This window comes from Amphiura filiformis, chromosome 16 (assembly GCF_039555335.1).
Source record: "Amphiura filiformis chromosome 16, Afil_fr2py, whole genome shotgun sequence".
Lineage (NCBI taxonomy): Eukaryota > Metazoa > Echinodermata > Ophiuroidea > Amphilepidida > Amphiuridae > Amphiura > Amphiura filiformis.
In genome coordinates this window covers 12630631-12646768 of record NC_092643.1, presented here as the reverse complement: position 1 = coordinate 12646768, position 16138 = coordinate 12630631, and the positions used below count along the sequence as shown (strand labels likewise).

At 40.1% G+C, this 16138-nt stretch overlaps 1 protein-coding gene across 1 annotated transcript; it reads right to left on the bottom strand.

The window, feature by feature from the left end:
* Positions 1-12215: 12215 nt before the first annotated feature.
* Positions 12216-13520, bottom strand: LOC140172436 (uncharacterized). The gene has a single exon (XM_072195585.1). It carries the CDS (start codon positions 13518-13520, stop codon positions 12216-12218), a length of 1305 nt encoding a protein of 434 aa, XP_072051686.1.
* Between the last annotated feature and the right edge of the window lie 2618 nt (positions 13521-16138).

The following is a 16138-nucleotide window of genomic DNA, read 5'->3' as shown; positions in this document are numbered from 1 at the left end:
ACTTACTTATCGTAGATGCATAAGATTTTTTATATATTGAAAATACAATAACAAAATGAAGGATGCTGAATTCCAACCATGGTCCCCTACATCCATGCAATCTTAATAGCCGAAAATGTCCGGTGTGTTGGGTCTTTTCCCTTTACCAACTTTTTTTTATATATACGAGTTCATTGTTAACGTTCCATCCTACGATAACGTTATTCTAGATGATGATGTCAAATATCTAACCGACCTTGCGTCGGTATCTTTCCGGAATAGCGTTGATGATTTGAGCGACATCGTAGACATTTTCCTCGACGCCTTTTTCAGCTCGAAGCGGTTCTCCGGTTGATCGTGCAAACGGTGGATTTATTTTCTCCATGATGGTAATTTGGAATGGTTCACGGTTTTGCTCGCGAAAAGTCAAATACTTTTCCAATCTTTCTGATACATGTATTCCGAGGAATCTTTCCTTTTTATGATGGCGTCTACGACAAACGAAGCTTAAGACTGTCGTAAGATCGTGTTCCCAAACCAGCCCCAGAATGTGCAATCAATTTGCAGTGTTCGCCTTGACTTAGTTTACAGTTTGTGATTCTTTCACTCGTCCTTGTCCAGTAATTTCTGTCATTGGGATATTCTCTTCTTGACCACCTTTACAACATGTACATTTTACTTTATCGAATAAAATCCCAGCAAATGTGTACAAGAACGGATTGAGGGTAGAATTGATTGGCAACACGAAGCTTCAGGACTTACTTCAACCGCGCCAGCCTGGACAAGAATTGACAAAATCCCAATTGGTACCCAACACAAAAGGTCTGTAAGCACAAGCATAGACATTTTCATGGCCATACGCGTTTCTTCATTTGATCTCTGAGATCGTCCAGAGGCACTGCTAGTTTTCCTAACATTAATAAAAATGGCTATGTAACAGACAGCAACAACTGAGAAACAGAGAAGGTTGAGACCGGTAAAAACGGTGATTGATAGATACATGGACACTTCGCTGTTTTCAGGAGTAGAAGCTGATATTTGGTCAGAAAGACTACGAGTAAAACAACCACATTCGCTTTTGTATTCAGATTTGACAGAGGTAATGTTTGTAGTATAAGACTTCGATCTTGATATTGGAAGTCCGACGCATACCTCTGAGACAGTGTAAAAGTCGGAATCTTTAGAAGATAACACAAAGAAGGCGATGCTTATAGTAAATGCCACTAACCACATCAGGACTAACAGTACACGGGTTACTTTCGGACTCAAGCGTCGGCTTCCAAATGGGTATCGATATTTAACACATATGAAACTGTTTATGCTTATCAGTGTTATGAAGAAAACTGATGCCTCGCTGGACAAAACAGATAATGTTCCGGCAAACCTGCACAACACACCTCTTCGCCAGGATTCACTATTAGCTGGGAAAAAATCTTTGTAATAATTATCTACTGAAAGCAAAATTAACAGGTAGATGCCCATCAGGAGATCAGATATTGAGAGATTTGCGATGAGAAGAAACTGAACCTTATTACCTTGCCGCATTTTCCTAAATTTGGTGTAAAGAGCAGCTATGTTGCCAACGATACCAAAGATGCTCATAATCCATATCACAATGCGTAGATAGTCGAAGTAAAGCAAACGTGTACATGTTAAGACCGGAGAAGGCAGATCGTCGCTTTTGCACTGGACAGATGATCCAATTTGTTTTCAGAAAGGTTTAGGTACCTTAAATTAGTGAGACCGTAAAAAAAGTTCTCTGCAAGATAATGAAGCTGATTGTGGTCAAGTCTCAGATTTTGAAGTGTGGTTAGGTTTTGAAATATGTCAGGATGTAAAAAGGGTAGCTTATTGTTTGATAACCACAGTATCTCTAGGTTCCTCAATGATCCAAAAGCGTCGAATGCTATCTCTGTTATTGCATTGTTGCTTAGAAATAACCACTGTAGACTGGTCAGATCCTTAAATACACCAGGCTGTATCTCACTGAATGCATTGTAAGATAGATTTAGATACCTTAATTGAGTCAGGTTATGCAAAAGGTTATCTGGAATATAATAGAGTTGGTTGTGGTCAAGTCTCAGATTTTGAAGGTTCCTCAATGATCTAAAAGCACCAGGTGCTATATCGGTTATTACATTGTTATCCGGATAAAACACCTTGAGACGTGTTAGTCCTACTAACAGGCTAGCCTGTATCTCACTTAATGCATTCCCATAAAGACTTAAATACATTAGATTAGTCAGGTTGTGAAAAATGTTATCTGGAAGATGACGAAGTTGGTTATTGTCAAGTATCAGATCTTCAAGTATGATTTGGTTTTAAAATGTGCCAAGATGGAGAAAGGATATATTATTATAAGACAGCCGAAGTGAGTCTAGGTTCCTCAATATCTTTTAACGCATTATTTTCCAGAAATAACTCCTCTAGACTTGACAGAGTTGCAAATAAAACAGGCTGTATCTCTCGTATTGAATTATAAGCCAGAGAAAGCCACCGCAAACTTGCAAGTCCTTCAAACGCGAGAGGTTGGATTGCTCGTAATACATTGTTTTCCAAAGATAACAGCTCCAGACCTGTCAGTCCTGCAAACATTCCTGGCTGTATCTCACTTAGCGCATTGTTTTCTAAGGATAACACTTCCAGCCATGTCAGTCCGTCAAACACACCAGGCTGTATCTCATGAATGCTACAGTTAGCCAGTGACAACCGACGTAAACTTGTCAGTTCTTCCAGCATACCAGGCTGTATCTCGCGTAATGTATTGTTTTCAACAGATTGGCACAGGCCCGATTCCCCTCCGAACACATCACTCTGTATGTCGTATATTGATACATTTTTATATGAGTAAGCCCGCCCAGCAAATAAACCTGGTTGTATCTCACATAACATTAAAGTTAATGCTAATGCTATTTCGATGTAGCATGGAGGTTTACAAGGGATATTTAGATGAAAAACCTGTCTAGCCATTGGGGCAAATTACCTTGAACGTCTCCTTGAAAAATAGTTTACCGCTGATTTTTCAGTTTATGCCTGCAAAACTCGACTGCAAATATTGTTCTAGCTTTTGGCTGAACAGGCTGATGACCAAACACTAAATGATGATCAAATTCTTTATGAAATAAATGAAATGTCTTGACCACAGTAATACTAATAACTGACTTTCTGGAAGCTGTGCACAAGCTCTGAAGCAAGGTTCGTTTGTCACATTTAAAATAGATACCTAACACGTCTCCGGCAGTGTCTTTATATATTCCAATATACAAGACTAGAAGAACTTCTTGCGCGATAACAGTTAGGTGAGTTGACAGTCAGAAACATAACATTATTATCAAGCTTGGCTTAATAATCCTACGCCTGTAATTCAGTACTCAATACAGTCCTCTGCTTTAACACCACTTTAAAACAAAATACATCTAGTTCAACAAGTTCGCATTCAAAACGTCTATACTCTGTAGAAAATTATAAGGTTTCCAATGTACTGTAAACTATAGAGAAGAAGTGTGGATGTGTCTACCAACCGAACAAAAATGGCTCATTATCAAAAATATATGTCCAAACTACCCTAGCTGCTGAATTTTAGATTAATTGGTTCAGTGTCATAAATCTGGTAATACAGGAAGTTGCCGATAGTTGATAGTTTTAATCAGTGTAATGAGACAATATTACATGCAGCCTAAATGATTTATTGGTGAGACGAAAACTTGTGGGATTTACGAGGTGTCAGTGAAGAAATCGGGGCTAATTTAATAAACACACGTCGTGTTGATATCACTAAGTCCGGCGAATTTTGTAATGAAATCTTTAAATTAACAAATTAACAATAATTGGTGGCGAGTCATTCTTTCTCCATTATGGAATATCGTTGTTGACATTTTGTCATCTTTTTACGAGTAAATGCAATAGGAAAATTATTATTCTGATTGCAGTAGAAGTACTACTCCCAGTCCATTCTTCTTATTACTGTATCGGAAGAGTTATCTGCATGAGCATCAGCTTGGATAGCATCTCAATAAAAAGATACAAAAATAATAGATCAGGGAATATTAAAAGACAAAATACATGCATCAGACAGATACAAAGTAATAACTTTGTGAAAAACAAGACAATTTATATAATAGCATTCACCATGTTCACAGAAACACAATTGGGGAATTTTGACAGAATACTTTGCATAGTTTCCACATAAACACCCGAATTTGTCTTAACCAGGATAAAAAATTTGTTTTTCTCCGGCAACCTGCAGAATCTTTTCTGTGATTTTTAAAAGTTGACTAACATAAGGAAAAACACGATGAATATTGCAAATATCCCACAGGTGTTCCAATTTGGTGCCTTCCAATTGTCGTCGAAGGTAGCACGCGTTTTATATCCGCTACACAAAGACGTGAATTTTGTCAGGAGTAATACGGTACAGAAGATGGTTTAAGGTTTGCGGTTTGGCCAGTTACCAACAGCGACATAATTTTGTTCATCTAAGTAGTGGGCGTTTTCTAAATTCCAAAACATACCAAACAAACAAGTATCAAACAAATTGACTTCGCAAATATTTTGTCGATAAAAGTTCCTTTTTAAGTAATTGCACAATATTTTCGATCATGGATCTTTGCATGTATCAAACGACAAACCACGAATTATCTGTAACTGACGCTAAACATTTATGACGCCAATAAGCAAATAGTCGCCAATTGGATTTTTAGTGATGCTTTAATAACATTTAATATTAATATTCAATATTATTGTTTCTTGTGGCATGTAAAATATTAGGATTTAATGTAATCTGGTCAACCAGACATACTTATTTTTGACGGACGAACAGACGTTGTGACTGAAACCTTCAGTATTCAGCTAGGTTGTGATGCAAATGACCTTGAGTACCGGATACTTCCGGTATAAATGACAATCGGTGTGTGAAAGTTTGAGTTGAGTCGATCATCACCAAATACCCTGATAAAAGATCGTTGAATACCAACATCTTCGCAAAGCTCTGGGTAACTGTGACTGGGCCGTAAACAAGGCCTGGAACAAGGATATCGCTAAACCCACCGCCACGAGCATTACCATCCATACCACGGTGACTTATCTGAGAAACTCAAAAGAATTTATCGCGACCACAGAATCACCACTCACTTTAAACCCACAAATACTATCCGCCATTCCTTAGTACATTTCAAGGACAAACAATCTAAGGAAAGGATCAGTGGAGTGGTCTACGGGATATGCTGTTCTGGAGAGCAAGACTGTCAGGACGCCTATATAGGAGAAACCGCCCAACCTCTTCATAATTGCATCCAATAACATCGCAGAGCCAGCTCAAGTGGAAACGACTCAGCGGTTTTTCTACATCTGAAAGTCAGCGGACACCATTTCGACACCAAGGATGTCCCAATTTTAGATCGTGAGCAGCTTTGGTTTGAGCGTGGCGTGAAAGAAGCTATCTGGGTAGGGGCGGAGCAACCATCCCTAAACCGTGGAGGAGACGTCCGGGCCAAACTTTCACACGGCTGGGACAGAATCATAAAGGACATTCCTCGCCGATTGTCATCTATACCGGAAGTATCCGGTACTCAAGGTCATTTGCATCACAACCCAGCTGAAGCCTAAAGGTTTCAGTCGCAACGTCGGTTCGTCCGTTAATATATAGGTATGTCTGGTTGACCAGATTTAAATTAAATCCTAATTTCAACATACCCAGATGAATGAGATTCTACACAGTTCCACATTTCTTGAACCTTTTCAATAGTCCAACATCAATTGCCTCTTCAGTATATTAGCCTGTTAGTTAGTCCCGAAGAGTGAAGGAAGAAAGCTATTAAAATTCTTAGATCGCCTTAAAAGTAAGATAAAACTTAGAACCTTACATTAAATTTCCTAAACTCCAAAATGTAGGAGATTTTGGGTCGACAAATGACTCAGTTTGTTTGTTTATTCATGTCACACTTTCTTGAAGTCTGTATTTCAGTGTGAATGTCTCATGTAAGGTTATGACTGCGCATACAAATATCCTTATTCCAAATCATTCGGGATACGTTTATCTAAATTGCACTGCAGGCAGCACGATTATTATTAATGGTCCATTCTCCATATTAGGAAAACAAATTATGTTTTAATAGTATTTAAATTTAAATTACTTAACCTTGAGTACCGGACACTTCCGGTATAAATGACAATCGGTGTGTGAAAGTTTGAGTTGAGTCGATCATCACGAAAGACCCTGATAAAAGATCGTTGAATACCAACATCTTCGCAAAGCTCTGGGTAACTGTGGTTACCAGGACTGGGCAGTAAACAAGGCCTGGAAGAAGGATATCGCTAAACCCACCGCCAGGAGCATTACATCCATACCATGGTGACTTATCTGAGAAACTTAAAAGAATTTATCGCGACCACGGAATCATCACTCACTTTAAACCCACAAATACTATCCGCCAGTCCTTAGTACATTTCAAGGACAAACAACCCAATGAAAGGATCAGTGGATTGGTCTACGGGGTACGCTGTTCTGGAGAGCAAGACTGTCAGGACGCCTACATAGAAGAAACCGCCCAACCTCTTCATAATCGCATCCAACAACATCGCAGAGCCAGCTCAAGTGGAAACGACTCAGTTGTTTTTCTACATCTGAAAGCCAGCGGACACCATTTCGACACCAAGGATGTCCCAATTTTAGATCGTGAGCAGCGTTGGTTTGAGCGTGGCGTGAAAGAAGCTATCTGGGTAGGGGCGGAGCAACCATCCCTAAACCGTGGAGGAGGCGTCCAGACCAAACTTTCACACGGCTGGGACAGAATCATAAAGGACATTCCTCGCCGATTGTCATCTATACCGGAAGTATCCGGTACTCAAGGTCATTTGCATCACAACCCAGCTGAAGCCTAAAGGTTTCAGTCACAACGTCTGTTCGTCCGTTATGTATGTCTGGTTAACCCGATTTAAACTAACTCCTAATTTCAACATACCCAGATGGATGAGATTCTACACAATTCAACATTTTTTGAACCTTTTCAATAGTCCAATATCAATTGCCTCTTCAGTATATTATAGCCCGTTAGTTAGTCCCGAAGAGTGAATGAAGAAAGCTATCAAAATTCTTACATCGCCTTAAAAGTAAGATCAAACTTAGAACCTTATATTAAATTTCCTAAACTCCAAAATATAAGAGATTTTGGGTCGACAAATTACTCAATTTGTTTGTTTATTCAGGTCACATTTCTTGATGTCTGTAGTTCAGTGTGAATGTCTCGTGTAAGGTTATGGCTGCGCATACAAATATCGTTATTCCAAATCATTCGGGATACGTTTATGGCAAGCCAAGGGGGCCAAAAGCGTGGAACAGCTACGCGTAGCTTCTTTCTCGTTACGAGCAGCTGTTTGACCAATCAAAATGGTCAAATTTAATCACGTGGTTGGGTCGTTAGCTGCGCGTAGTATAGTTATAGGTATCCTCTTTCACAATTATTATCTTGTAATTAATTTACGGAATTAGCATAGATAACGAAGGAGGCCAAATCACAGCACGTGTCAAGAGAACATGTTGCTAATGCCTGGCTAAAATGACAAAAAGCATATTTATTTAGTGTTTCCAAGTTTACACCGTGTTCTGTATTAGCCGTGCAGGGGATATGAAGGTCAAACAACAACTACTACTGATCTAAAGCGCTGTGTAAAGATATTGCAGGGAAAGCGATAGCACATGCCACTGTGTACATATGGAGAGAGTAATGGGTCATCATTTTCTTCGGAAGGGGGGGTCCTAAATTTACAAAAAGTCGGCGTCAATAAAATTGCGGCCCTCACTATTTTGGCATCAAAAATGTTATGACCCCGGCTCCCACCACTGATACACCTTACCCCTATAGACAGGCTAAAATTGTATTGAAATCAGTCTTTTGAATACAATAAACACATCTTATGACTCCTACATTTTGTTATTATGAATTTATGACCCCTCTAAAAAATATGACCCCTATATTTGGGACCCCTTCGGAAGAAAATGATAGCCCCTAAATATAGAACAATCATCATTCTGTTCAGATATTATGTTAATAGCACCTATACCATTTTTTGCTGATATACTACAAATATTTTCATTTACAAAAATTAAAAACGTAATATTTGTGAGAGAGGATGTTTACATCAGCTCCACGTGTTTAAAACCGCGAATCTGATTGGTTAATAAGCTGCACGTAACGAGAAAGAAGCTGCGCGTAGCTAGTCCCACGTTCTGAGCCGCTTAGCTTGCCATATACGTTTTTCTAAATTGCACTGTATACAGCACTACCATATATCATTAAATGGTCCATTCTCCATTTTAGGTAAAAGAATTATGTTCTAACAGTATTTAGCTCTTGCATTTGAAACTTTATAATTTATATTCGTTGTTTAACTTTTTTACAACCCTACCCAAATCTAATCTTAAGAATCATATTATAGACCTATACTAGACTTATTTGTACTTATTTATATTTCAAGGACAGTTTGAAAATTTTAGAGATTTGTTGGTAATTTTGTGTCATCTACTTTGAATTTCCGCATAGAAAGGCTTAATGGTTTGAACGGGGTATTAGTGACCGTTTTGTGTTTGATTTCAATCAATTTAATGCTGTTCCCTATATTGCTTGTATGCATATTAGTGTGCAATGGGATGTCTGACATTTCGGTCTATTGGAATGCAAATGGCGAACTTACCAGTTTTGAAAGTCAGTTGCCGCATGACGTGGAATTTGTGTATTTTACATCTCAAGTTAATGGTACACTTGGAATAGTGTTAGTGGAGAAAGTTGTATCTTCCCACGGGTTTTCTTTTATGTAGGGTTTTTTATTTATTTTTTTATTTGTATTTTTGTAACGGATCCTTTCGCAGAATTGACGTAATGATCATTATCAACATCGTCATCATCCTCATCATCATTATTGTTCTTCAACTCGCAACATAATTATTCTAAACTGTAAAGGCGTGACATTAACTGAATTTCTAATTTCCTTTCAAATTATTTTACCATAAATATACACCTCAGCAGTTGAAACCAGAATTACGTGTGTGCGATGACTGCTTGCACAAAGATGCGGAAATAAACAGGACTTTATAAACCTGAAAGTTGTGAGATTTCATGTGTACAACGTTAAATCTAATTTTCCAGCAGAACGAACTAAACTAATATAAATTCTTGCCCAATTGGAACAAATTCAAAGAAACATGAACCACACCTGACGAGTAATCATGTTTACACGTGTAAACTGATGTGTGTGTATTGGTAAATTTGTAGCTAGTGATGAGCGATTATTTTGAGTCCAATGAAATGCATCGTACTTTACGTTTAACGACTAACGATGTATCTCATTTGTTCAATGAATGAGAGGATATCACAGGAACTATGTATTTGGCATATCTTGTTGCACATAATACGTTGCCAAAATACATTTGATTTGATCACAAACATGTGAACCTGCGATAAATAAATTTGTGCTATTCCAGTTGATGATATCCATTGTAGAAGACACTCACAAGCTGCATTCAAACGCCCAAAGGACAAATTCGGTGCATGGGCTATTTGTATAGTCACCCCAATCATTGCCAAATGCGGGTTGGTTCTGGATTCGAGTTGATGTGGAGATTTCGAGTTCTAGTCGTCCTCATATTTATAACCTTTAAACCACTTAAACATGTTAAATAAAACTGTGCCTTTAAACAAAATATTATATGAAACGCCTCTAAGACGGTCGGTCCGTGTGTGTCCTTTTTTCAATATCCAGCTATCTCCGTTTGCTTCTTACTTATCAGCTACCTTCGATTATATTTATAAATACGCAATTATAAATACACACGTGACCATGGGCATGACATTCCAAGACCAACAAGCGTGACCAAATCCTCATGCCATTGAAAAGGATAGATAAATATCATCAACTGTAAGTATTAATTGAATAGCAAAATTATTACACATGGGGAGATTCCGAATTTGTAGAAAGTATTTGCCGACGGAAAAATATGTATCGACGAAAACGTTTATAATCACAAAGTTGAACAAAATAGACAATTTTCCTGCACAGTCTGCCGCCCGAGACTAATATATCTGAATTACACAAATTTAAGTCCAAATCTTCCCAATTAATGAACTTATATAATAGTTGTTGTTTTTGCTTGATATTCTGATTTAATTTAAAAATTGTTGACGCTCGACTCTCCGTGATTTCCACGCTGTTTACTTCTGTAGAATGACAGCTGGAATGACCTGTGTCATTTAAAGGTCGCTGTTCATTGCTCCGCGCATGCGCATTTCGTCAGCTGGGTCAATACAGCGGAAATGAGTACCGAGGATAAGTAGTGTCCTATTTCGCCGATATAAACCATGTAGTATTTCTTCTTCTTCTTCCAGTTATAGTGAAGGCTTTTTGAAAAGAAGATTGCTCACTGCAGAGTGGTGGGTGCGCAGACATATGACGCAGACGAGAGATCACAGGTGCAAAATTTGTACAGTGAAGAGCTAATTAAAAATTTGATGCTGTCTGCTGTCTAGATGGAGCCGTCCCTCAATGCCATCTTGAAGGCATTGAGTGTTGGGAAGGCTGCTGGATCCTTCTTTAAGGAATTCCAATCCCTACTTGTGCGTGGGAAGAAGGAAGATAGGTACACTTGCGAGCTGCAGTATGGCGTCCAGATGCGGGAGTTATGAACTCTGGTGTTGGATGTTGCTTCAGTGACGTGATCTTTCCAACTGATGTCAACCAGATCGGAGTGAATCCTGTAGAGCATGGTTAGCCGGCTTTGGCGACGTCTACTTTGTAGAGATGGCCACTGGAGCTCACTCAGCAGGGGGGTAACACTTGATCTGCGGTCATAGGTGTTGGTAACGTATCTGGCACTGGTTCGCTGGACTTGTTCAACTTTCTTGATGTTTCTCTGAGTGTGAGGGTCCCATACTGCAGATGCATACTCAGCAGTAGGTCTTACATAAGTCGTTTACGTAGCCTCCTTAATCCTCCGACTGCTGTAGTAGAAGTTGCGCTGGAGAAATGCACGGGTGGAATTTGCTTTTTTGGTGGTGATGTCTACATGGTCGTTGAAACTCAGCTTGTTGTCTATGTTGAGACCAAGATATTTGACAGATGACACTTCTTCAAGAGTGATACCATGAATGCTGTAGGAGAAGGTGATTGGTTTCCTCTTCTTGGTAACACGCACCACCTGGCATTTGGCTGGATGAAATTGCATAAGCCATGTGTGTTCCCACTTCTGCAAAGCATTGAGATCTTCTTGTAGTAAGGAAGCATCATGATGGGACGATATCCTCTTGTACAGTGCAGTATCATCAGCAAACAGGCGGGTTGTCGAGCTCTTTACGCAGTCCGGAAGGTCGTTGATGAATGCCAAGAAGAGCAAAGGTCCCAGAACGCTGCCTTGTGGTACGCCTGACGACACATTGGCTTGAGTGCTGATTTGGCCATCAACCAGGACTTGCTGTGTACGGTGGCTGAGGAAGTCCGTAACCCATTGAAGAGTAGGTCCACGTATGCCGTAGTGCTGGAGCTTGTGTAGGAGAAGCCTATGTGAAACCTTATCGAAGGCTTTAGCGAAGTCCAACAATATCATGTCTGTTTGCCCTTTTTCTTCGATCCCCTTGGCCAGATCGTTGATAGTCAGGATTAGCTGTGTGTCGCATGATCTGTTCTTTCTGAAGCCATGCTGTGCATCGGACAAGATCTTTTGTTCAGACAGATGGTTGATTATTGCACTATGGACCACATGCTCGCATAGCTTACACAGAATGGCGGTGAGAGATATAGGTCTATAATTTGCTGGTGACGATCGGCTGCCCTTGTTAAATATGGGAACTACCAGTGCTTTCTTCCACGAAGATGGGACAGATCCTTGGTCGAGGGATGCTTGGTAGAGGAGGCAGATGGCTGGAGCGATCTCTTCCGCAGTTTCCTTCAGAAGTCTGGCAGGCACGCCGTCAGGACCAGAAGCCTTGTATGGGTTAAGATTCTTCAGCAACTTGACAATGCCTTGATTGGTGATCTGGATACCATTCATTGGTGGATGAGTGCTGGGTCCAAGATCAGGTAGAGTTGATGAATCATCCTTGGTAAAAACTGATGCAAATTGGCGATTCAGCAGATTGGCCTTGGTCTTTGGGTCACTGAAGAGATGATTGCCTTCCTTCAGAGGAGCAATACCAGCTTGATCGCAACGCTTGGCTTTGATAATGGCCCCCAGTCTTCTACTTGCACCAGGTTCACTGCGTAAGGTACTTGTTGTAGGCCTGACGACAGGTAATTTGGCTCTGTTTCTTCAATTGCCCAAATCTCCTCCAATCACGGTCTCTGTTTGTCTTCCTAGCTTTCTTGAAAGCCCTTGCTTTCCTTCGACAGATCCGTTTGGTAGAAGTGTTAAACCATGGCTGGTTGAATCTGGTGGAGCTGAGCTTGGAGGGTACCCTGTCATGGAGTATTTTCTGAAGATACTGTTCAATCTCCCTGGATAACAGTTCCACTGGAGTAGATGTTGTGTTGCGAGAGACAAACTTGTCTGCCCATTCCTTGGTCTCCTGACGGATCAAATCAAAATCAGCATGATTCCACAGGAAGATCTTGCGACGGGATGGTTTCACTCTGCTGGCCTGAGCATTCCAATCAGCATACACAATGTCATGGTCGCCCAAAGCTGGCAACCCCTCACAGCGGTTGATTAGAGAGGGTCGATTGGTAATGATGATGTCAAGTATACTTTCATTGCGGGTTGGAAAGTCAACAAGTTGTTCCATTCCAGTTCGAGCCAGCATCTGCAGGAAGGATTCATTTAATTCAAGTAGATACTGGTGGCCGACGACTCGGTCTGTAGCCCAATCGATGTCTGGTAAGTTGGCATCACCTGCAATCCATACTGCCACACCTGGGTTGGAAACGCATATTTCCTCAATAACCTGGTTTAAGACATTCATGTAAGGCTGTTTGCTGCTAGGCGGACGATACAGTGCACCAATGATGATGGTTTGTTTACCACTGATGATTTTGGCACCTACGAACTCTGCTTCGGACTCAATCTGGAGTTGTTGGCTGATTAAGCTAGAATGGACACCAAGCAGGACTCCTCCCCAGCCATCTTTACGGTCTTTTCTGTACAGGTTGTAGCCTGGTGGAAAGATTTCACCTTTGCTCATATCAGGTTTCAACCAGGTTTCGCAACTATATATAATATCTGGTTTGGTGGCATCTACAAGGCTCCAAAACTCCTCCTTCTTACCGTACAAACTTTGGAAGTTAATGGTGAGGGTACGAAGGTTAGAACCAGTGTTGCTCGCTTTAGCAGATGGTTTAGCTGGAGACGATTGAGCAGATAGAGATCCTGGCTCTGAAGAACTACAGCTGCCTGTTGAACTACGCTTACTGCGGTCAAACACATCTCCAGAGGCTGACGAGTCGATGCTACAATCTCCAATGATGGAGTCAAACAAGCTGGCTGATATATTTGGCAAGCCACAACTAGTGCACTCCCATGGTAAGTCAGATCTGCCCATGCAGGAGAACATGTCTTCAGACATTTTAATGCAGTCAGCATGGAACCAGGTGTTACATTCTTCGCATAAGATACTTGCTTTTGTACCTTTATAGACAGTGCATGCTCTTCTACATTCACCACATGGGTACTTTGCTAACCTTGGGCCTGGGTTGCTCTCTACGTGCTTTCAAGATGATTAACAGGAGGCCCAGGATAATACATAAGGTAAGTCTATATACATGGTATACGGTTAACAACATGGTGGATGACATTTTCAACATGTCCATGTCCATTATTAATAATATTAAAAAGATCAAGATTAAGATCAGTTCATGAGGATTTCATACATGATTATACACATGGTCCATAATTCCATTACTGTAGGCATGTATAAACGTAAGCAACATTGATCAATCAATCACAACACACACACACAATCACAACACAGCAGGTTGGTTGGCTGTAGTAGTAGGATGGAGGGTGAACAGGTGTTGAAGGATGGAGGGTGAACATGGAGCACACCAGTATGGAGGATGGTAGGATTGGTAACAAGGGTTGGTATAGACAGGGATACAGTCTCTCTCTCCAAACATAAACATTGGCAACAATAGTGCCCTACCTGTTTTGCAGCACTCTCTACACTATCCGATCGATCGCTACAGTAGGTGATTGATATGCTTCCAAATTCGGCAGTCTAATTGTAGGTAGCAGTAGACAGCAGTTGGGGATTGATACAACGGAAATGGTGGGATAATCTGAAAACGTCGAATCCACGGCAAGGCTTGGTAAAGATGATAAACACCAAGGGGATGACGATTGGGTGGAGAAAACCACACAAATTAAGATAAAAACCAAAATTTTGCGGGAGCGATCTCAAAAATGCGCCATATTGGTCATGCGCACGAACCACGCCCCAAGTAGGTAATGGGGCTAATAAACACAAGAGGAAACTAAATATAGTTAATAAAAAAGAAAGAACAGTCTACCAACCCAAAGTGTTACAATTAAACAAGAAAACAGATAAAAACAAATCCCGACCGACACACAACCCATGACCTTCCGATCTCCAGATGGACGCATTATTCATTAGGCTACCAGCTCCCACTGATAAACGGTGGGTAAAACTGAGTAGCCTAATGGATAAGGCGTCCGTCTAGAGACCAGAAGGTCGTGGGTTCGAATCCCATGCCGGCACATTCCATTGCTTTCATTTTAAATTGGGTTGTGTGCCGTTCGGGATTTGCGTTGATTTGTTGTCTTTTTCATTGTAACCCTTTGGGTTAGTAAAGTGTTCTTTCTTTCTCTTGTAGTATGGATATGGGGATAGATAGAGGAAATTATTACACATACATATTCATGAGTAAATCAGTCCACTTAATTGGTCAATCACAAATGACACGACCTAATTCACCGTGCAATAGTTTCCCTACCACCACGATAACATCACCCACATTATCAAAGGTCGGTGTAATAAACCAAATACTACATGGTTTATATCGGGGAAATAGGGCTCATTATTTTTCCTCGGTATTGGCTTCGGGCATATCACCCCTAGGCCCGTAGCCAGTACCGAGGGCAAATAGTTTGCTCAATTACCCCTCTAACCATGTAATATTTGTATACTATCGAAGTAGGTCGTGTTGTCTGATATTGACCAATAGGGAGTCTATAGAGTGGCATGATTTGCTCATGAATATTTATGAGGTGTAATAATATACGTATATCTTAAGTCGGGCATTGTTTGTGACCACTGACCCGACATTGGCCCTTATGCATTTGACTCTCACCCTCCTAACTAATACTACAATACAATACAATACAATACAATACAATAGGAAATAAATCGTACGATCGGTTCCGGTCAGTAACCAAGTACGTCTTTGTTCATGCTTGGCTACAAAGTTTGTTGTCCAAGATTATTAATTTCAACCAATCAAAGATTAAAAAGCATTGGACCTCGACCATTAATTGTCCGAAATAGGTAGCGGAATTAAATCATCAAAATTCAGTTTTTTAACCTTTGCTGACATAACCTGCTAGAGGTTTAATAAGGTGAAAATGTGTATAAAAGACAAAATAAGACATTTTACAAAAGAAACTGTAATATCTATATTAAAGTATACAAAAATAAGCTACATATATTTGAAGGGGCTTCAGCTTTGTCAATACTGATGCTTTCTTTGCTTTTTTTACCAATTTTTTCATTTCAAAAATACCTAGTGACAATCCTAATTATTCTTCACTTAAAAAGTGGGTAGTGCTGAATCCAACGGACGAGGGTACAAAATACAGCAAGGATCAATAAATGACACAAGAGGATACCTTGAATATACGTACGAACAACTAGAAATAGGAAAGAGCGAAGTATACCAACTTGACGTGGGGAAACAACCCAAACAAGTAAAATACAGACTAGACGGTGCACAGAGGGGGACAAAAAAAAAACTAATGTAGGCACAGAAGTAGGTAAAGTTCGTAAAAAAGAAGTAAAAGTGCACTGGAACAAGTAAGGAACATCACTGTGCACATATAAGCTGTGTCTCAACTCAATTATAACAAGTATCCTTCACTTGTAAGAAATTTATACACAATTTTAAATTGTTTACACTTATGCGTGGATAACTGAATAGACCTTGACCTTAATGACCTCTTCTTAACTGA

Bases quoted from the DNA above. Each gene is read 5' to 3' on its own strand.
- LOC140172436 (XM_072195585.1), bottom strand. From the start codon at position 13,520: ATGTCTGAAGACATGTTCTCCTGCATGGGCAGATCTGACTTACCATGG.